The sequence below is a fragment of the Spermophilus citellus genome, assembly GCF_964194105.1.
Source record: "Spermophilus citellus genome assembly, chromosome: 3".
NCBI lineage: Eukaryota > Metazoa > Chordata > Mammalia > Rodentia > Sciuridae > Spermophilus > Spermophilus citellus.
The window spans coordinates 4,618,613-4,642,091 of NC_138184.1; the positions used below are offsets into that span (position 1 = coordinate 4,618,613).

The following is a 23,479-nucleotide window of genomic DNA, read 5'->3' on the forward strand; positions in this document are numbered from 1 at the left end:
ATGTTATGTAATTGTCCTGAAATATCAGAAGATGAGGCATCTTAAAAGTGAAAATTATGTAATATTTAGCACATATTTAGCACCACCCATCTAGTTCCAGAACATTCCACCACCCCCAAAAGGAAGCCCCACACCCATTAAGCAGGGGCTCCCCATTCCATCCTGCTCCTTGGAAGCCAGTCCTACACTTTCTGTCTATGGGTTGCCTCTTATGGAAGTTCCCCACAAGGGAAGCCGTACCACATGTGACCCTCCACGCCTGGTTCCTCCTCTTACTGAATATAATATCCTTGAGGTTCATTCCTGTTGCAGGCCAGGATTTTGTTCTGTTGACAGCTGAATAATATTCCACCATAAGCATCTGCCACGTTCTGCTTCTCCATTCAGCAGTGACGGACACTTGAGTGGGCTTCGGCTTTCGGCTTACTCTGCGTCATACTGCTCTGTCGAGTCTCTTTGAGATCCCGATTTCAATTCTTGTGTGTTTGAGCCCAGAAGTAGAACTTCTGAGTTGCACGGTAGTTCCCTGTCCACCTTTCTTAAGGAGCAGGAACACTGTTTCCCGTGGTGGCTACATATCTTACGTTCCCACCACCATGCTCAGGGGTCCCAGTTTCTCCACATCCATCAACATTTAGTGTACACCCTAATAAACATCTTGCACCCCAAATCCTTCCCACAGTCTGCTTTCAGGGTGCCCCACAGGTGACAGTCAGATCTCACCATGTATGTTTCTAACCACTGCACCTCCCGGCCTCTTTCTGGTGGACGCCGTCTTCAGAGCAAACTTGAGCCACAGAATGCCCACAAAGAGGGCTTCCAGCTGGCAGAGCCACGTGAGGCACTGTAGCTCAGTGCACACAGACCGTCTCCAAATCCAGGGGACATTCTTTCCCTCACTCTTGATCAATGCACCCCATCCCCACATCCCCCACCCTGATTCACACCTTCCCATTCTCAATTCCTATGACCTGACCTCCCCCTTCTGCCTCAAACACACCCAGCTCCGTGGCCTCCTGTCCCAATCCCAAGAGGAAGAGAGGTGTCCACCCACGACCTCCCAGCCTGACCTCCCAGCCGGACTCAGATCCACACCCACCTTGCCTTTGGCCTTTCCTCCTCCCTGTTCCTGCCTGGGATCAGCCCTCCCCGCATCTGGAGCCTGGCCCTCTGCTGCCTTTGGGACGGCGCCCACCAGTCATTCCATCTCTCCGGAGCCTCTGCCCTTCCTGCTCCATCTGCAGCGCAGACGGACATTGGATTCCAGGGCTCCGATCCCAGCTGCGTAAGAGGCAGGACCACCTCTTGCAGCCTCAAGCTCTTCTTGAGGCCGTAGCATGGGGAATCAGGAAAGGACCAGCCTCAAGTGTGCTGGAGGGATGATGAAGGAGAATGTGTAGGTGGAGGTTGGCATCTGCCAAGGAGCCTCGAGGCTCAGTGAAATGAGCCCCTCTTAAAATGACAAACTGCAGGGTCCACTCCCAGGAGGCCCTTGGAGTCATACTGGAGCCTTTATCATCCCTCACAAGCATTAGAAACCACCCCGACCCCCCAGCCCGGAATGGAACCAGGGCCTTGGGGATGGTGGGCAAGCACTCTACTACTAAGCTACATGCCCAGTTCTCCCTGTTTTTATTTTATTTTATTTTTTGATTTTGAGACAGGGTCTCACTAAGTTGCTGAGGCTGGCCTCCAACTTGCAAGTCTCTGTGATGACAGGCGTGGCCACGGCACCTGCTCCGCGCATTAGAATTCTTCCTAGGTGCAGGTGCACGGCCCCAGTACAGTCTGCATTGCTGCGCACCAACCAAAGAGTGACCTCTTTGGGATTATCACATCTCAGCAGTGCCCTTGGGAAGCCCTTGGAAGGGGCGCGCAAGGAGCTGTGGTATTTCCTGGAGTCCGTTTCAGTGAGATCAATGACTGGAGTTGGCACAGGACCTGCTCGTGTCCTTTCAGGCGCTGAGGACGCTACTCCCTCTGGCGCAGGGAGGATCTAGCCTTCACCTGTTGCTCTCTACCCTCTGTGTTGTGGGTAAACAAGCACTTAACATAAAGTTTACCCTCTCAGCCCGTTTCAGTGCAGTCGGGACATTGGCATGTTCTCCCCACCCTCCGTCTCCAGAGCTCTCTCCCTTTCCCCGACTGCAGGACCACACCTGCGGAGCCACGGGGTTCTCCACAGCCGCAGCCCAGGTCTGCACCCCTGCCCACTGCGCACGGGCTTGCGTTACTCCGCGCCCTCCCAGCGATTGTCATTCCACGGTGCACGCTGATCCCGGACAGGCAGGGGTCCACTCCGCCATGGTGTGGAAATACGCTTATCGTCATTCTGGGTTTTGTTTTCAGCACAGTATCCTGTACATTATACAAGTCACTCAGCATTTTATTTTGAAATGGGCTCTGTGTGGGATGGTTCTGGTGTGGAGTGTTCTGAGCACTTGAAAGGTAGGCTGGGCAGAGCAGGGATGTCTGCAGGGTGGACGCACTGCGTCAGCCCCGGGGCAAGGTCAAGGCGCAAACTCGGAAGTATGCTTCGGTTGCGCGCACGTTGCTTCTGCCAAAATGTGTGAGCACCTGTGGCCGTCAACAGGTAGCTGGAAAAAGAAAAGGCAGATACCCACCCTGGAATTCCGTACAGCCTTCAAAAAGCAGGAAATCCTTCATTTGCAGCAACACGGATGAACCTGGAGGTCGCTGGGCTAGATGAGGGACAACGCCACATGGCCACTCTTACATCTGAGAGAGGCCACCTTGCAGCTGGCGGAGGGATGGTTGCCAGGGACTAGGGCGGAAGAGGAGAACCCAAAGATGACAAGATTTCACGCAGGAGCAGTAGGTTTGAGACCTCTATCCTGGCTGCCTATCATCCCAGCTACTCAAGAGGCCGAGGCAGGAGGATCCCAATTTGGAGAACAGCCTGGGCAATCTGACTAGGGCCTCTAAAAATAAATAAATAAAACCGGCTGGGAATGGTAGAGCACCCTCGTATGCAATTCCCAGGACCAGCAGTGCCCCCATAGTGACTACAGTTAATGACCATGTAATCTATACTTGAAAATTACTCGGATACTGGACACGAAAAACATCCACGTGTGAAGGAGTGCTCTGGCTCTGAGCTTGATGTAGCTATTGCATGATACATATTTCAAAGCATCATGTCACACGCTCCATAAACACATACAATTTCTGTTGATCATTTAAAAACAACTTTTCTCATGCAGCTGGGAAGGCAGAGACAACAGGCAAAAAAAAAAAAAAAAATAGCTCAGGCACAAATTCTATCCAACTGGGGTGTACATGGTGGGTGAGATTGTGGATGAGATTGCCAGAGGGTGGGGGGTACAGTTTTGAATAGGGATATCTAGGAAGCTCTCTCTGGTGTGGTGACATTTGAGCAGAGATCTGCAGGAGGAGAGGAAGGGGAGGGACTCAGTGACAGTGGGGGAAGGGTGTCTTAGGAAAGGAGAATAACCAGTGCCAAGGTCCTGAGGCTGGGAGGTGCCTGGTGCGTTGCCAGGACCCCAAAGGCTGGCGTGGCTGAAGTCAAATGGGACAGAGGAGTTGGGACAGGTCAGAGGCAGCCCTCAGACACACAGGTCTCAGAGCACATCGTCAAGGCCAGATTTGACCTCCTCAGTCTCCCGGGGGTTCACAAGTTGTAGAAGCATTGAACTTACACTAAATCTGGCCTAGAGCAAATGTTCAGGGAATGAGAGCCAGGGGCTATTTCTCAAGACCATCAACAGAGGGGGGTGGGGGGCAGGGAGATTTCTGTAAATTTCAGTGAAAAATGAACAATTACAAGTAGCCCATACACACACACACACACACACACACACACACCAGGGACTTGCACATGCTAAGCAGATACTCTGCTACAGGGCCATAACCCTGCCCTAGCCCCAACCCTAAATTCACCCTCCTCCGCCGACCCAGCCAGGTTATCAACAGCCCACAGAGCTCCCAGACGCCAGCCCCAGCGCTCCAGGCTTGGGTCATGTGTTTCGAACCCGGGAGAATCTGAAGGTCAGTGTTGAAACCACATCCTCAGCCACTATCAGGCAAGGCCAAAGCAAGGCCCCTCTGCGCCCAGCCGGCTGCACACCCAGCCCACCCCGTCCTAGAGGAAGACTCCTATCTCCCTGGCCTTGGCCCAGAGGGTGCTCGACTCAGCAGAGGAAAACGCAAGTCCAATGATCCCACACGCAGGATCCCCTCCACCAGAACAGGGCCTCTGGCCCTCAGCACTGCGGATGTTCGGGGCTGGATCCTTCTCTTTTTTATGCTGTTATTTTCATTTTATTTGTAAACAGAGTCATTTTAATTGTTAGTGGACAAATTGAAATGAATTGACAAATAGTGGCAGTGCCCATCTACGAGGTGTGTGTGGGTTTCCACCCATGCCCTTGTGGGCAGTGAGAGAATCAGCGGTCAGCAGTTGTCCTTCCAGATAGCCGTCACTTCTTGGTGATGAGAACATTCAAATTCTTCTTTCAGCTGTTTGTGCGTACACAGTGCATTGTTGGGAACAACTCTGGGAGTTACCAGTCCTAATTGCAGCTGATCCATAGCACACCAGTCTTGTCCCCTGTAGCCACACCCCCTCGACCCCCCCCCCCCCGCAAGGCTCTGGTAACCACTGTTCTATGATGCTCGACTTCTGTGAGTTCATCTTTTTAATTTTTTAATCTAAAAAATATTTTAGTGGTGCTGGGGTGGACCCCAGGGCCTGGTGATGCTAGGCAAGCCCTCTACCCCCAAGCCCTGCGATGTGTTTGGATTTCATGCACAGAATCAGTCTCTCTAGGCCTAGCTCAGTCATTAACACCGTGTCCTCTAGGTTGATCCATGTTGCCCCAAATGATGGAAATTTCTGGCTTTTTTAAAAGCTCAATTTTTTAAAGCTAAATATACCACTCTCTAATGTCTATTCGCCTTGGCGGCCTGGGCTGTTTCGCTCTGTGGATGTTGTAAGTGGTGGCGCTTGGCGGTGTGGTGATCCCTCTGCAGGGCCTCCTGCACATCCTGGAAGAGCATCTCTGCCAGATGCCAGCAGCCGTCCTCCCCAACGTGGCCCAGCCATGTCTCCAGACCTTGTCAAATGTCCCCTGGGAGGTCACACCCCTCTGAGTTAAGAACCAAGGGATTAGGACCCTGCTGGCTGCTATGACAGATAAACCCCAAGATGTTAGACCTTTTCGGCTCACTTAAGTGACAGTCTCTTTTTAGGCCTCAGTTTCCACACCTGCAAAATGGGTGCTCCCCAGGAAAGAGGACTCAGGGATGCGTCCTCCCTGCCAGCTCGTACGTTGGCCAAAACCTGAAAGACGGCTCTGTGTGTTCCAGCATCTGGTGGAAGAAGACAAAAGGGAAACAATTCAGCTCTCTATCAGCAGGGAGCCAAGGAAGTCAATGCTAAGGGACATTCATGCCATGGGCTATTACCAAGGGAGATCTATGCCATTCATGTGGTCATTCAGTTGCGTCACGGAGGTACCCCCTTCTAGAGTCCAGCTGGCCTTTCATCTCACTGTGACTAGAAGTTATTTCAACTGGAAAGAACCTCTTCGCCATCCAGAAAACTCCTATGCATCTGTCAACACCCAGCTGAGAGTTTCCCTCCCTTGGGCCTCCTCTCTCCTATACTTCACAAATGAGTTCCTCCCTTCTCCCTCCCTCTTTCCTCATTCAGAGTAAATCAACTTTACCCTGAAGCATTTAACTGAACAAGCTCTCTGTGTGTTCATCTGTGTGTCTGTCCGTCTGTGTTAAAATAATAGTTCACCACAACCACAGAGGCAAATGCTGGGAACTTGGGCAACAGTGTGCTGAAACGAACTTGTAATGGTTACAAGAGCTGCCAGGGACCAGCGCTTCCCAGCCCCTCACTCAGGGAGATTTGTTTGTAGCCTGAAATTCAAACCATGGGGATTGACCAATATCACTAATCAGGACTTTCCCCCTAGCACTCTATCAAACATCAGGAAATCTTTTACGTAAAAGGCATTGTCGGTAAAAGAAAGAATCTTTTATCTTCTTATCTGTAGTTTCATTTCCATGGTTTCGGTTACACACAGTCAACCATGGACTGAAAATATTATATGGAAAATTCCAGAAATAAACAACTCATAAGGGCTGGGGTTGTGGCTCAGCGGTAGAGCGCTCGACTCACACGTGCGAGACCCTGGGTTCGATCCTCAGCACCACATTAAAAATAAATAAGTGAAATAAAGGTATTGTGTCCAACTACAACTAAAACATTAAAAAAATAAAATAAAATAAACAACTCATAAGTTTTAAGTTGCACATAATTCTGAGTAGTGTGATGAAATCTCATGTTGTCCTGGCCAGGGTGTGAATCAACTCGGCCCAGTGTATCCACACTGTGTATGCTACCCTCCTATTAGTCATTTAGTAGCCACCTTGGTAATCAGATCAACCATTGCACTATCAAAAAAGCTTGTGTTCCAGCACAATTCTTTCACTTAATAATGGCCCTGCAGCATGAGAGTAGTGATGCTGACGAGTTGGATATGCCAAAGAGAAGCTGCAAAGGGCTTCCTGCTCTGTCTACTTAATGACCTCATTGGAATCCTAGGTCAGAACCATCTTCCTGTGTTCACACCAGCATCCCAGACCAGAGAATTTCAACTTGGTCTCCAGCCCTGACCTGACTGAACTGTCCAGCCCCAAAGACAATGAGAAAGAGCCTGTCGTGAAGCCTGGGAAGAGGACACAGCCCTAGAAAAAGGCAAGAGCAGTTGCAAAGGCCCTGGGCCTGGGGAGAGGCTGTTGAAGGACAGATGATAACCTGTGCAGCTGGTGTGCAGTGGTGCATCTGCTAGGAGCGAGGTCTCTGTAACTGCTGTGTCCTGGATCTGGCACGCAGCTGCACTTAGCCAACGTTACAATTGTTACAGTGGTGTCCTAAAAGGTGGGCGCCACGGTAGCTGCCCAGAGGATGAATCTTGGGAAGTCCCCTGGCCTTCAGATGTGGCCACAGTGCACACAGCTGCTGTGGGAACCTCTCCCGGGCCTGGTTCAGGAAGGCCCCATCGCGGAAGCCAACTCTTCACAGCGTCATCTTCCTCAGATCCTCCAGCACAGACCTGGGGTCACCCACCTGCCAGGAAGACGGCTAGAGAGTCATCACCCCCTTCCCGTTCTCCCAAGAGCCTCCTGCCAGATGACAGCTGACTTTCTTACACAATAGCAGTGTTCGGGAAAGGAATCAGCAAAAACAGACCATTCAAAACCCATTCAAAATATGACACGTATCAGACCTATTTTATGTACTGTAATGACCGCTGCTAAGGCAGGCCTCCTAAAGAGTGGACATCATTTATGTTTCAGTGGGTGGTTGTGCCAACCAGGGGTAGCAAACCCTGTGGCAGGGGGCAGAGACATTTAGGCCAGGCTCCGTTGGGAAGCACCACCAGCCCTGAGCATCTGGCCTACGGTGGCTCGGGTGGATGAAAAGACTTGACTGCCGTTGCAGGTGACTCAGTGAGGAGGCGGAATCCACTTCCCCAGGCCTGGACTTGGCTTAACTAAGAGGACATGGCGGGGTATGAGTGACAATCTGGGAGATGGGATGAATGAAGAGATTGACAGGTAGATGTAATACTAGAGGAATAGAATCAAAGCTAATTAGAGAGATGATAAAGTAATGGATGGATGGATGGATAGAGTGTTAAAGGAATGGATGGGTGGATGGATGGATGGATGAATGGGGTGTGTGGGTGTGTGGATGGTTGGATGAACGATGAATGGATGGATGGATAAATGGATGGATGATTGAATAGATGAGTAGATGGATAGGTGTGTCAATGGATGGATGTATGGATGGATAGAGTAGTTAGATGAATGTGTGGATGGATGGATGGGTTGATGAATAGATGAGTAGATGGATGGGTGGATCAATGGATGGATGGATAGAGTGGATAGATGGTGGGTGGGTAGGTGAATGGATCTATAAATTAATGTACATATAGATAATGCTATAATGGTAGGTATATAGATGTAGGCATATATGTGTGCCTAGATAGATGTGTACCTATACACTTATATGCCTATCTCTGCCTGTCCTCTGTTTCTCCGGATCATAGGTGTGTAGACACATAGCACTTGTCTCTGTGCCTACTTATGTCTACATGCTGTGTCTTTGTGTCTCTGTACCTTTGCAAGCGTGTGCACATGTGTGTGCATGTTCACACTCACACACGTGGAAGCTGACTTCCTCGGCTCAAGGCCCCAGCCTCCAGCAGCCTCTTGCCATCCGTCTGCAGCCTCCCTTCCGTCCTCACACCTCCTTCTCTGACTCCTACCCTCCTACCTCCTTCATTGGCCACTGGCCCTTTATGGGTCCATCTAATTGTGAGGCATCTGTCCTGCTTTGTGCGCCCACGTCACTTTTTAATGACTCTGGATTCCCCCTGGCCTGACGGACTCCCTGAAGCTCCTGACAACCTGCAGCAGGGCACCTGCGCCCGCACCCTTGTCAGCTGGAGAAGCATCCCTGTCCTGGGGTGCGCTGTTTCATAGCAAGGGGCGCGGCCCTGGCCTCCACCCACTAGAGGTCAGCAGCACCCAACACGCAGCGACAACCAGAAAGAATTCCAGGCCCGGATCAGTGTCGCTGGGAGGCAATGGTCACGCCCTGGAGAGAACAACCCAGGCTGGGTTCAGATCCTGAGCCCTGGCCCTCCTGGGATCTAAAATGGGGACACTGTTGACACTGGCCCTCTGCTTGTGCTGAGGATTCTTGTACGGGAACCTCCAGGTAACACTGCTGTGGGACAGACAGACTGCTCTTGTCTGCTTAGTCCCCTCCTCGTGCACAGGGACCCGTCCCAAGAGTCCTGAGGGATGCCTGCAGGCCTGAAACCACGATGGCACCAAATCCCATAGGGACTGTGTCTGCACAGACCTGAGAGGGGGCGTGGCAAGAGATTCTCAATAGCAATAGAGAACCAACAATTACAACACTATGTCGTGATAAAAGTCATGTACAATTTAGATATTGCTTGTTCCTGGAAGTTTCCGTCTCATATTTTCAGACTGGGGTTGACTGCCAGCAACTCAGGGTGTGGAAAGCAGAACAGCAGACCACGAGGGACCACCCCACGATCGTCCAGTTTCCTGTCTGAATGTTGGTGGGGGGTTATGGCGCTCAATTCGGCTGCCGGCAGAAGCTGCCCAGGGCACCCCGTGTCACTGAGGTCCCAGCCCCCCTCAGGGAGCCAGGAGCCCCTCCCAAGGACACCATTCTTCTCCAGACAGCCCTGGATGCCTGTAGGGATGGCCCGGAGGCGAGGGGCAGCCCAAACCTGCCAGGAGGACTTTCCTGCTCTGCAACCTGGTTCTTGAGGCTTTGGCTCTGAGGGAGGCTATGAGGCTGAGTCGAGGCTGGGAGCCAGAGAGGGAGGCCAGGCTGGTCAGACTGTGCTTGGGGTGGACAGCATCCAGACACCCCTGGGACCAGGCTCACAGCTCTGAAGGCCCACAGGGCATCTCATGTGGCTGCACTTGGGGACACACACAGGCATGTTGGGGACACATGCATGTTCATATGGGCACATCCAAGGACATGCTCAAACATGCATTCACACGGGAGGGAGCACACATCAAAGAATGCACTGAACCTTTCCTGTGTACATATACACACAGACATGCCCAGCACACTGGAGTCGAATACGCACAGCTGAGCCCTGATGCACTCACGTGGGAGCCACAGGCTGCCCGGGTACATGTGTGTGCTCACCTGGGCTCACCTGCACATGTGTGCACTCAAGTGTGCATCTCCTGGCACACACAGGGTGCTCAGACCCACCATGGACAAGCTGGGTGGTCCTCATGGCTCATGCCTCTGTCCCCACTGCCCGGCTTCACACCCTTGTGGGGTGTCTGCAAGCACCTCGTGTATCCCTGGAAGGGGACCCGGGAGGGGCTAGAGGTGGGTGCACTGCCCTCTGGGGTGCACTCAAACCAGCGAGGGGCCCAGCATCTCAATCCAGCCTCCCACCGACCTGAAGTGGCCAGGAGAACCTAGAGGATGCTGGCTCTCCAGGCTGCCCTGGGCCGGGGGCCAGGCACGGAGCAGACCTGAACCTGCTCTGTGGGCAGGGAGGGTGGCACTGGGACTTCCACAGGCAGAGGCACAGCCCGTGGGTTGCACCACCCCTCACACCCTTGTTGGTCCAGGTGCCCCAAGCCCAGGTCCTCCAGCCCCCACCATAGACCTGGACCTCCTGAGCCCTCACCCGTGGGCACCTGGTGGGGCCTGAGTCCCCGACAGCTTGGGAAGAGAGGGCCCGTGGCTATGACTCCTGGCCTGCTTGCTGGACACCCTGACCTTCCTCCCGGGTTCCCAGAGGCTCTGGCGCAGGTTCCCCCGGAGGAGAGGAAGAGCGTCAGCCCAGGGCATCCTCTGCCCTTCTGCCAGTGGTGGGGTGGAGGACCCGGTTCCCGGCCTCCTCCTTCCAGGATGGCCAGGGGAGTGGCTGGGAAATTCAAGGCTCAGGAAACGCAGATGGCGGAAAGGGAGTAGGGATGCTACACCCACCCATGGCGGGAACGGAGGCCACAGGTCCATGCTGCTGAGCCTCAAACCTCCCCAGGCTGCGTCCCTGGAGAACCGGCCGAGAACCAAGCAGCTCCCTTGCTGTCCACACCCCTATCTACACAGTCGGGCTCATTCTGCCTCCTGAATCCCCCTGCAAGCCACCCGCTTTCCTCTCCCCGACGCCTGGGCCATGTCCTGTCCCCCTGAGTGACAACAGTACCACCTCTCCAACCTCCAGGATTCACCCTCTGTTCATTGTCCTCATGCCCAACCAGAGGGAGCCTTCTACAAATGCCCTGCCACCCCTCTGCATAAAGCCCTCCGTGGCTCCCCGCTGCCCTTAGGATAAACCTAAAACTCTTGCCAAACCCACGACCCCGCACACCATGGCCTCGCACTTTAGCTTCCTCCAGTCTGGCCTGTCCCTGTCAGGACTCCCCTGTGGCCCTGTGCCTGTCATGGGGTCCTCCTGCTCATTCTTCTGCCCAGTGTCTGCTGGGCATGGCTTCCTGACGAAGCCTCCTGCACTCCCACGTCTGGGGCCAGGAGCTGCTCACCGGCTGCCCCTGTCTGTCATCTCAGTAGACCCGAGCCCCCACCTGGCACCCAGCTGGTGGACAGAGATGCTCAGCAGATAAGAGCCAAGTCCTGTTAGGGGCAATGAGTCGCAGTCTGACGGTTGGGAGTGACAACCTGCTGGTCTACTACTGCTCCACGGCCGGGGGCAGCAGGGACCACCAAGGACTTACCTGTAGTCCTTCACGGTTCACCCGGAGGTGGACACAGGTGGACCGCCCTCTGCCCTCTTGTTTGAGATAAATTTCATGAGCTGGAAGAAACATGAAGTAAGTGGCGCAGGCTCAGAAATCCCCTCCTCTGTCCCTCACTGCAGACGCTGGAAAGCTGGGGTTACGGAAGCCATGAGTAGGGAGGGCAGGGGACAGGGGAGACCGGCTATGGCCACCCAATCCTGCAGAGGGGAGGGGGAGTTCTAGTGCCCTGTGACCTGGGGATGGCTACAGTCAGCAACCACTTATTGCATAGTTTATAAATAATTTGAAGAGAGGAGTTTGAAGGTTCCCAATGCCAAGAAATGATCAACTGTTAAGGAGACGGGAGTGGTGCCCCCCATCTGACCATCGTACATTGAACACATGTGTTCCACGACCACACTGCACCCCAGAAACATGGGCCATTAGCAGGCATCAGGGAAAATGCTTTGACTAAAAACGAAAAAAAAACAACAACAAAACAAAACAAAAAACACTTTTTCAATGGTGCCCAGGATAGAATTAAGGTCTAGAGGTGCAAAGCCGGACTGACTCCCTCTGATCAGGAGCATGCGTGACCCAGGTGCCGGGAGCTCACTGCCCCTGGTTGCTGGGTGAACCTGACTTGGTAGAAGCCAGGTCAGGGTCAGGCCTGCCCTGCCTCTCTCTGTACCCCCAGCATCTGAGGAGGCCCCTGCCCCACCCCGGATGACCTGGAGAGGGAGCCTTGGCTGAGGAAGCAGCCCCCCAGCTGGGGTCTGAGAGTGCAAGTCGCAGCTCAGGGACCCCCGAGGCTGAAGATGCGAACGGCAGTGAGAAGGCAGTGACGGGCGCTGGACCTGGTGGCAGGCACCTGTCACTCAGCCGCTGGGGAGGCTGAGGCAGGAGGATGGCCTGAGCCCAGAAGTCTGAGGCCAGCCTGAGCAGCATAGTGAGACCCCGTCTCAAAAAAAGGGAAAAAAAAAAATGCAGTGGTCAGAAGGAAGCGGTGGGCGTGGCCCCGTGCGCCGCGCTGTCCTCCACTTCCCCAGCCTCTACCGTGCAGGGACGGTCGTGGAGCAGCACAGGTGCGGGGGCGGGTCCGGCGGCTTGATGGACAGCTGCCCCAAGCTCCCTCCCTCAACACACCCTTCCCAGGCAGGTGTCTGCGTCTGCCGGCGGCCGCTGGGCGCAGGGCACCGGAGTCTTGCCCCCGCCTCTGACTCCTCTTCTGCAAAGCGGACCCGAGAGCGCCCCCTCCCGGCAGGACCGAGATGACACCCACCACGGAAAGCGTCCTGGGAGCGGCCACCCGTCTCAGTGGCCAGCTCCGGAAGCGGCTCTGGGTCCCATCTCCCCACTGGAAATACGCGAGGCAGCGACGCTGTCGTCGGTGAACGTGTCGCTGCGAGGACACTGAGTTCTCGGTTATATTAAGATGTGGTTTTCCGGTGGAGGCGCTCAAGTCCCTTGTGGTTTCTCTGGGAATCCAGCAGCAGGGGAGGGCAGGTCCCCAGAGAAGGGTGGCCCCCAGGAAGGGCCCAGCAGCCCCCAGACCCTGTCAATCCCTGAACGGGGAAACCAGGCCCTGAGGACTCAGAGTTCACCACAAATGGTCACTAAGCAGGGTGGCCACACGTGGCCAATAAAAACACACGTCCAGTTCCTGTGCTTCATCAGGCGACCCCAGCCCTGAGACCTCCCCTTGTCCAGATAAGTGATGTCTCCTGCATAGATGTAGGTCTGTGGTTCTAATGTGGGTGGTACAGCTTCATTTTTAAAATGCAAATGATTTAATGACATCATGGATTTAACTAGTGCACGCGTGTGCACACACACACACACACACATACTCACCCTCTAAGTGAAGTACTTGAAAGAAGAATAGAAGAATACCCCAGCAGAGGGGACCTCAAGTGCAAAGGCCCTGGGGCTGCAAAGAGGCTGGCAGAAGAAACCATGCGAGGAACTGTTCTGAGCCCTTCCTCTGCTCCTCTCCTCTAATCCTATGAGATGGGAATTCTGCCTCCATCAAAGGAAGGAACTCAGCAGGTAGCTGCTTCCCCAGCAGAGTCACACAACACATGACTGGCAGAAGCAGGAGTTGAGCCTAGAGCCCCATACTCCTGCACCCTGCAGACGGGCAGTGGTGTTGACTGATGCTCTAAAGGGAGACACTGTTACTGAACACAAGGAGAAGCTGTTACCTATCAGAATGGCCAAACTAGTAAATGATAGTACTAAGTGGTGACAAAGACACAGAGAGTGGGAGCTGGTGGGGATGCAAGATCATGCTACCACTTTGGAACACAGTTAAATGTTTCTTTTTCCTTTCTTTTTTGGAGGGGTGGTGCTGGGGATGAACCCTGGTGCCAGGCACATGCTGTACCACGGAGCGACATCCCAGCCCCTTAAATGTTTCTTACAAAGCAAAATGTACATTTGCCAAAGGATCTAATAATCCTACTCTTATGTATTTTCCCAAAATAAATGAAAACTTACGTTCACATGAGAGACTCAACCATGAGAGACGCTCCTGGTGGGGTTATTTCATACCTAGATATGATTTTAATGGCGTTCAGCGGGTGAGAGCCTAAGGCAGCAGTGGTACACCACATGATGGAGTACTACGCAACAAGGGCTCAAAAGGAACCACTGGCCTGCAGAGCCGTGTCACGAGTGTGCTGCGTGAAAGGAGCCAGACGAAAGGCCAAAAGATGGTAGGATTCCATTTACATGCTGCTCTAAAAAAGGCAAAACCACAGGGACAGAGAATAAAAATGTGACTGGCAGGAGTAGGGAAAGATGGCCACACAGGACAGGAGAGACTGTCGGGGTCAGTAGGATTGTTCCATGTTTTTATTGGGATGGTGGTTCCGGGACTGTGTGGATTAATCCAAACTCCCAGAAATGTGTGCTAGAAAGATTGAATTTTACGATGTGTACATCCTAATCTCAATTATAAAAACTCAACAGAAGGGGAAGCTCTATGCTTCTGGATGTGTTCCTCCCTCGTGGGTCTCACGTGGAGTGGGATGAAGACACTCAGAATGAAGTCTCTTCACATCAGATGACGCAGAGCGGAGGGACCTCCTTAGATAGGACATCATGGATACATTAAACTGGCAGAATCTCAAGTGAACTTTCTAATTTCCAATACAATGTCCACTATAACAAGATGACAACCAGATACACGTTGTCTCTTTTTCTTTGTGATTGTGACTGTCACCTTCTTCGGTGTGAATGGTGGGTGCGTTGTACTCGGACCTCCTGAGACTACGTTGAACACGTTCTGTGACTCTCAAAGTAGTGCTCATCATAGATGTGCTCCTTGGTATCCTTTGTCAGTTTTCTACTGATGTTGCCTTTTTCTTATCAAATGTGTGAAAACTCTTTACATAGGAAGGTACCAACCGTTCTCAGACAACCAACTTCTCTTTACTTATTTTTTATAGTATTCTTCTCTATAATACTATTTTCCCTAATCATTTATAAGATTATTTCCCTGAGTTATTGTGTGTGTATGGGTAGGTATGTATACACACTGCACACACATACTAACTTGGCCAAATTAGATGGTTATATTGTGTGCATGTTCAAACATGTAACAATAAATCCCACCATTATGTACAACTATAGTGCACCAGTTAAGAACAGGGGAAAAGATCATATAGTTTTTTTTTTTTAATGTGTATTTCTGTATTTTCATTCGTGGCTTCTGGGTTTCCTTAGTTTTTTTAAAAAAGCATGTTTTCAACTCTAAGTTATAAAAATAGCCTTGTAAATTCCTTGTGAGACCTGTATTGGTTTATTTTACATATTTTATCTTTAACCCATTTGGAAATTTGGGGGGTTTTCCCTCCACAGCACAGAATTTTTCTCTCTAACACGTCTCCATCAAAAGCCCATCAAAAGCGGGAGAAGTGAGGGTGGACCCAGAGTCCCCTGGGCCTGGCTACTCAGGCCACCCCTGGCCCCAAGGCCTGGGGTTTCCATGCCCAGCGGGTTTGCTGCTTCTCCCTGGTCTTAGCGGGTGGGAGGGAAGCCACGGGAAAGTGCTGCTCTCTAGCGGCCACATGGGTGATAGCAGTTAGGAGCCAAAGGGAAAGCCATCCTCTAAGTCTTTAAAGGAGGATGAAAGCAGGAACCTAAAGACAGGGGTACACCCGTGTCCTCAGGAGCAAGACTCACAACAGCCCAAGGGTCAAAATAACCCAGTTGTCCCTCGGCAGACTCATGGATGATGGGGTCCCTCTGTGCCGTGGAATACCACCCAGCCAGGAAAAGGAAGTTCTGATTTGCAGTACTGCGGGGTGCGCCTGGAGGTCGCTGTGTGCAGTGATGTGAGCCGGACACAACAGGAGGACTGCAGGTCCACCCACAGGAGGACTCCGGAGCCTCAGATCCAGAGACAGGAAGCAGCCTGGTGGGAGCCAGGGATGAGGGGGCCCGGGGTCGGGTTGGAGGGGTCAGAGCTCCTGCTTGGGAAGATGAGGAGGTTCTGGAGCTGGGGAGGGAGGGCTGCAGAGCCATGGGAGTGGACCAAAGCCACTGCACCGTGAGCCTAGAAATGGTTAAAAAGGCAGATTACACCACCCACTCAAGCAAGATGGCAGCAGGCAGAGGACCCTGCTTGGAGGTGGCACAGTGTGGTGAAGGGGTGGAAGGGACCAGGTGTGTGTGGCTACGGGGATGGCCTGGATTCAGCCTCCAGGAGGCTGGTGAAGATGCCACCATGGTCAACGGAGTAGGGGACAGAAGCCAGGGGACGGGGGTGGGGTGTGTCGGCGGGGAGCACGGCCAGCTTTCCCTGCAGTCCTGTGCTGCCCTCTGTGCTGGCCCCAGCCACGCTGGCCTCCTGTGGCTCACCCACTCGCACTTGCCTCCCAGCCTTTGCCCTGGCAGGGCCTGCCACCGGCTCGCCTTTCCCCCAGATCTTGATTCACATGGTCCAAGACCTCAGCTCGAATGGCCTTCCCTGACCTTGCGACAGGAGCAACAGCCTCCCCCACCCAGCCCTGGCTTCTCGCTGTTTACTTCCTGTCGCACCAACTCATGCCATCTAAATTTACCTCCTGGGCCGTTTCCTGGTTCACGCTCTCCTCCTCCACTGCACCGTGAGCTCCTCCGGGGCTACAGGCATGTCTGACTTGTTTGCCAGACCGTGCCAGGCACGCAGTGGGTGCTCAATAAATGTGTGTGGCATTAAAAGAAACAACCCATCGATGATGGAATGCATGCTTGCAAATTTGTGCCATTCTGCGTCCACTCCTGCCCCAGGCGGGTCTTGGTTCTGTTCCTGGGGATGGCCCTGTGCAGGTCTCTGAGGACAAGCTGGAAGTTCTGTCAGAACAACCGAACTCTTGGGTATCACCAGAATGCACTGGTGAAAGAAGCAGCTGCCCCACCTGCAGGGAGGAGTTCCGCCACCCTCAGCACCTCTGGAAGCTCCTGGTCCTGCTCAGCTAACCCTGGTCTCCAGGGCTTCCTCCTGAAGACTGATGATTTTAGGCCCATTTAAACATGTCTGCCGCTCTGCACAGGTCCAGGGAGAAGATTCTCTACTAACATCTCAGAGTGTAAAAATAAGGTCCAATTGATGTCACCAGGGCCCTATTTTTGTTTTGTCCTGAATTAAATGATATAAAAGTTAAAAAACAAAACAATCTGGATCTGCGTTGTGTCGAAAGGCTTCCGAGTCCTGGTGTTTGTGACTTTGGGGGTGTCACATGACAGCCAGTGTATAAGCCAGTGTCTCCACAGGTGTTGCAGGTGCCCAGATTCCCCCGTGTGTGTGTGTGTGTGTGTGTGTGTGTGTGTGTGTTCGAGTCTACGCGTGTATGTGCGGGACATTCACTGTGTCTTCGTGTTCATCCTGTGTCCACGTGCTGGTGTGTGCTCAGGTGTGAACTTGTGCCTGTGGACGCTCGCGTCTGTGTTTGAGCCTCCTGTGTGCCCTGATCTGAGTCATCTGGATGGCCAGGCAGGGGTGCTCAGGTATGACCATCCACAAACATGAGTCAAGGTATCTCCGGGGTCCATGTCCCCGGGGTGCATCCTGCACCTGCCTCTGTGTCTCCTCTCTGGCATCGTAGTCCTTGCCTGTGTCCCCTGAGCATGCATGGGACTCCACACAGCTCCACGCACAGTGCTGTGTCCACCCAGGCCTCTGCATCACACTGCCATCTGCAGACCCTGTGCTGGGGGGCCGTGTGAGAGAGTATGAGCACCTCCCCTGACTCCACCCTCAGTGACTCAGTGAGGTCACACGGGTGGGCAGCGTCAGCCATGGCCAGGGTACTTACCCAGGAGAGTCGACCCACAAATGCTACAACCCACAGAGGTGGTTGTGAGCCCTTCCCAGCACACCACGTGGACACATGCGTCTCTCTCCCCGTGTGTTCCCGTGTGTGTTGAGTGCTGGTCTCTGTGGAGACACGTGATGCCTTGCACCCATGTGCCCGGGTGAGGCCCCCACACCCCGTTCCTCTTGAGCAGTTGGTTCTGCAGGAAGCTGTGGGGGTGGGGAGGGTGCTGAGCCTCCCAGGTCCTGCTCCACCTCCCACACCTGCCTGTGCGGGGCTGGGGGAGGGGAGGGCCCAGGCTCCTCCAGCCCCTGCTCTCTGCCCTCTTCCCAGACCCCTGGTCTGCCCACAGCTGGGGCCGGCGGTTGAGGAAGGGGAAGTTGGGGCAGAGTTGTATCATCCTGTGGCTTGCGCCAGGCTCTGGGGCCAACTCCCCTGCGCTGGCTGGAAACCCTGGCCACGGGCAGTGTGGGCTGCAGGAGCTGGTAGCCAGGCTGGGTACCCACCTCACCGAGAACCAGGCGCCCTCCGGTAAGTAACCTCCCAGACAGCGGGGTCAGATGGCCCCAGGGGACAGCAGCAGGGGACCCGGAGGCCTGCGGGGTAGCGGGCAGATGGACTGGGCATCACAGTCCAGCCACCTACTTCCTAAGAGGGTGGGGAGGCTGTCCACCCTTCTAGAGGGGTCTGTGGCCAGAAGAGAGGACGGGGCTGCTGGGGTCCATGAGGAGCCACGGGGTAAGGGGAGAATGGAGGCCCAGCAGCCAAGGAGTTGCTGGGGACAGGGGATGGAATGAATGGGGATCGGAGGACCCTGTGGCAGTCGCCAGTCATCCACTGTTCAATCTGCAGATTCTGGGTCCCCCATGGGCCTCCCTGAAACTAGCTCTAAAGGGGGACCTGGGGAATCCAACTTGCAAGACAAACTCTCCCTTGAGAGTGACATCCAGGCACCAGCCAGAGAAGGGCTTCTCCCCATCTTCCTGGATGGCCAGAGGAGGACCACCGTCTCCCCAGCAGCCTGGGGGGGCCTCCCTGGGGAGACACCCCTGTTGGCCACCTTGGGGCGCCTCCCATACCAGCTGCCCGGGAGGGGCGAGGCCGCGGGCTGTGGTCTGCATGGGCACGCCCTCTTCTCAGCTTCCTCCCAGCCCCAATGCTGCAGGGAAGGGCCCCCTGGGGTCCCAGGATGTGGCCCTGGAGCCAGGAGGGGGCAAATTTGGAGCTGACCGCTGGGACTGGGAAGGAAGGGACTGGTGGGTTCTACAGGGGCCATTCAAATGTCTACAGAACCTGTGGTTCTGAGGAAAGGGCTTGACACCCAGGGGTAGTCAAGAGAGGGCTGTCTCCACGCTGAGTTCCCTTGGGGTGACTGTGAGTCCCTCTGGGAGAACTTCTGGAAAAGGAAGCCTTTTCATGAAAAGCCAGCAGAAGGCGGATCACAAACCCTTCAGCGTGACTCTGGGGGCTGTCTCCACAACCTCCCTGCTGCCCCCAGCTCCTACACAGGGCTGGACACATGCTGGTGCTCGGTCCAGCTGTTGTCAATACTATGATGACTGTTGGGCAGACGTGGGTTCAAATCCCGGCTCCCCTGCCTCTGTGTGTTCACCAGCAAGTTGGCTTAACCTCTCTGGGCTTCAGCTGCTCATCCGTGAACCGGCGGCCGTGGGGTCTGGCGTGTGAGATCTTAGTGCGGTGCCTGACAAGCCACAGTGGCTCATCTTCCCCTTTATAATCTGTTCTTGCACCAGAGCCTTGGGCCTGGGCGGTCCCCACCCATGTGACTGACACCTGTGTGTCACCAGAAACTTTGTGTTGTACTCAAGAAAGACCCGAGACTGGTCCCAATCTCAAAGCAAGTCCCATGGTCCCTTTAGCCACAGCTACACCCTTTGTGGTTTCCTTTACCCGGTGAACTGCAGTCTCAAAATACTACGTTTCACAAATACTGTGAGGGACAGAGATCCCGTCTGCCAAACAGTCACTAGCCTATTGTGATGGTTGCTCTACTCTCAGTTCCTGTTGTCAATCTTTGTGCCTGATTTATAGATTAAACCTTGCCGTGGGTGAGGGTGTTGGGGGGACAAGGTGTGCAGGACTGGGTGCTGTCTGTGGTTTCCAGCATCCACGGGGGTCTTGAAGGCACCCCTGAAGATAAGGGGGACCGCTGTATCCCAGGGTGGGCTCCTTCAGGGTCCCATCTCCAAACAGGACGACCATCACCTGCGGGGACCCTGCTTGAGGGCGGCTCTTCCTTGGCCGGGTGAGGTTTGGCAGCCAGGGAAGCTGTTCCTCCACGTGGGTCCATGGGAAGAGACTTCGGGCCCCCAAAGGAGAAGCACCTTGAGTGAAGCAGGGGACCAGGGGCAGCAGAGACCTTCGTGGAGCTGGTGCTGGGCCCTCGGATGTCTAAAAGGGGGACCTGGGAGATCCAACTTGCAATCCCCGGCAGAGCAGGGCGGGAGGTGCGGCCGCCCGAGGAGCGCCAGGGAAGGGCCCCGGGGGACAGGGCTGAGAGTGGGGTGCGGGTGCCTCGGGCCTCGGGGTCGCGTCTTCTTTCGGGGAACGCGGGTGCAGAGGCGGCCGGCACTTTGCCACCCTGTTAGGGTTTGCAAAAGAGGATTCCGCCGTGGGCTCCTGCGAGCGCCTCCAGGCGGCTGGGCGGCGCCGGCGGGTTCCAGGGCCCGGGCCTCGGTGCGCAGGAAGAGCTCTGGGCTTCCACCACCAGGGGGCAGCACTGCGTGCATGGCCCCGGGTCCCGCGTACACGCCGCACACCACACACGCGCCACACTTGGGCACACACGGGATACACACCTAGAAAGAGACTCACAAATTCCAGGCAGACGCCAGAAACCCTCAGACAGCACAGCACAGACCAGACACCGCGATGCATCCCAACAGATCCCAGGGACACCACACACACACACACACACACACACACACACACACAGAGTATCACAGACTTCCAAAACCACCTAGACGCTGACTACACTCCCATCTAGACAAGTTGACACCCAAGACTGGTAAGTAAACACTCACAAGCCCCCAAATATACCCTCTGTACATTGACATCAACGCACTGTCAAACAGAGACAGAGGCACACACACTCACACACACACACACACACACACACAGGCTGCCTACAGGATCCAGGCTGCACGCGTTCTCTCCTATGATGTCTTGTCTGGCCAGGGTGAGAGGCCCTGGGACTTGGGTAATCGGGGTGCTCAGGGCTTGGACCCCCAGAGCCTAGGGCCCTCCTCCCCCAGCCTCGGGCTCCCATCAGCTGATGCGTCTGGCAGACCCTGGCTGCAGTCTCCGCCCCTTGCTGGCAGCGGGTCCTGGCAGGGATTCCCAGCCCCGCTCCCAGCTCCTGGCCCGGCTGCTCATCACTCTCACTCGGGCCCCATGGCAGGCACCACGCTCAACCACTCCTGGCCGGCCTTCTCCAAGCTGTGGCTCAAGCGGTGGGCTTTCAAGAGAGGTAAGCGGCAGGCGGTGACCAGCGGGCACCATCCACTCAGGAAGGGACTCTGGGCGGCCGGCTCACAATCCCCTTTTTTTGGCTGGGGGACAGATACTGCCTGAGCTGCCCCAGATCGCATGACCCCCGATGGCCCAAGCTCTGGGAACATCACTGACCTGTGGGCCCCGCTGGTCTCCCAGAAAGTGTCTCCCTGGGCTCCTCAAGGGACTGGTCCCTGGACCAGTAGTTTGCAAGACAGTCCACTCTCTGCACCTGGCTGCTGGACCCCCAGGGGCAGCTGGCTGACTTGCTGGGGGTCCCCTGCTGTGGGTTCCTGGACCCCTGCAGGACAGGAGGCCCAGGGTGGCTGCTAAGCAGGGGGCTCAGTTTACCTGTGCTGGGACCAGAGAGGCCCTGAATCCATCCCCCAAGGCTCCCTGAATTGTTTTTGAAAAGACCTTTCTAACTCTCGGGGGAGTTTAGCTCTTGAGGGTACCCAGGTGGTGTCTGGGCCCCCGAGATATGGGGGGGCATTGTGATAGGAGTGGCCGTGCACCCATGGCCTCCAGATTTCCTCAGCCTCTGTGCCTCCACCCACCAACAGGAGCCCCTCCTGGTCAGGCCAGCTGCCCGGCTCAGCCTCACCAAACCTGCCACTGCTGCCCACGTGAGCAAGTCCTTGTTGGAGGTGGTTTGTGTTCTATGAAGGAGGGGGTCAGCATGGGGCTCATTTGCTCATTGAACCCACAGACTCTCCCTAAAGGCCTATGGTGTACCAGACACTGTGCTGGGGTCAGGGAGCAGGTGAGAGTGTCAGGGGACCCAGCGGGTGTGATTGGGACTGGAAAGAAATAGGGGAGCTGGGGAACTGGGAAGCAACAGAATAGTGGTCATAAAGGTAGAAATTACTGCCAGTTGTTGAGCCTTCATGAAGTTGAGCTCAGAGAGGTTGAGTGACTTACTCAAAAGGTCACACAGCAAATATATGCTGGAGGAGCTAGAATTTGAAGCCAAGTTTGTTCTGGGGTCACCTTTGTGGTGGGTTCTGATCAGTAAATAAAGCAGCCAATGGGGGCGACCCAAGCACCTGGGGAGGGTATAAAAATCCATCAGTGGACGCGATCCTGAAGAATCAGTGCATGAACCGTGGATGGCGGTGGTGTCTCCCTGTGACCTGGGTCCCCGTGGAGGTCTGTTAATCTTTGTTGTTAATCTCTCTGCTCCTGGCTGGTGTCTTCCCCCCAGGCAGGTTGAGGCCGTGATTTACAGGCTGCAGGTGGGGGAGTGAGCCATGGGGACTGACAGTGATTCTTACACCCTTTTATGGCTGATGCTGCCGGGGCTGGCGGAGGCTACCCTGGACCTGAACCCAGGCGGGTGGGCGGCCCCCTGGAGAGCGGCAAGGGGTGAGGGGGGCCATCTGCGGCTGAGCCCCATCCCTGACTTTCCTCCCCCCAGTGACTCTCCAAGCACCATCCCTTCCTCTGGACGCCCTGAGAACCACAGCAATGGCCACTCTGTGCCCCTCGGAAGCTCAGCCATTGGCTGCCCGGGACCTAAGGGGACTTGCCAGGGCAGCCGCGGGGTTGGCCCTGGAAGAGGGGACTGAGCCCTGCAGTGAGGGGCCCATTCTGTCCACACGCTTCCCCCCTCCCCAGGGAGTGTCTATGTAGTGCGGGTGTCCTGTAGGTCACCTGGTGTCCTCCCCGCCTGGCTCCTCCCCTCTTCCTTCCATTTCTCCCCCTGCAACTCCTCAGAATGCCATCTTCGGAATGTAGCCCACCACTGCCTCTGGACACAAACATTCCACCTTCCTCCAACGTGGACCCTCTGTCCACCCACCAGCCAGTCAAGCAGCCGACAAGTCACCCACCCGCACACCCCAACCGGCCATCCAACCACCATCCTCCTATCCAGCTGGCCGGTTACCTGTCCATCCACCACCACCCATCTAATCTAACCATTCATCCGTCTGTCCATCCAACCAATCCTCCATCCATACAGCCATCCATCTGTCCATCCAACCAACCCTCCATCCATACAGCCATCCGTCCGTCCATCCAACCAGCCAGCCAACCCTCCAGCCAGCCAGTTAACCATCCAACCATCCAACCATCCATCGTCCATCGATCCATTCATCCACCCACGTATCCATTCATCAACAAGCCCGTGAGCACTGACCCTGCCCAGCCCGACACGGCCCAGGACAGGCTGGTGGGTGTGAGTCCTTGTTTTGAATTCTGAAATACACGTGTTCAACCTCAGCTCTGTCCTGTGCCAGTCTGGTGTGACCTTGGTAGAGTCAATGTACCTCTTCAAGCCTCCATTTCCCGCTCTATAAGTGAGGACTCTTGGGGACATTGGGGACAGGAGAATGAGAAGCACC

General features: G+C 54.8%; 1 protein-coding gene across 5 annotated transcripts in view; it reads left to right on the forward strand.

Moving 5' to 3' along the window:
• Positions 1-18,048: 18,048 nt before the first annotated feature.
• The window catches only part of ARHGEF18 (Rho/Rac guanine nucleotide exchange factor 18), a gene marked incomplete at its 5' end in the record, with an annotated part of 74,650 nt that continues 69,219 nt past the window's right edge, over positions 18,049-23,479 (forward strand). For 4 of the 5 annotated variants that reach the window (XM_081286600.1, XM_081286604.1, XM_081286601.1 and 1 more), the window contains one exon: positions 21,036-21,111. In XM_081286600.1, the coding sequence (XP_081142726.1) occupies positions 21,036-21,111 (76 nt within the window). Of the gene's footprint in view, positions 18,153-21,035; positions 21,112-23,479 lie in introns of those variants that run through there. The other variant, XM_081286603.1, reaches the window with a different exon arrangement.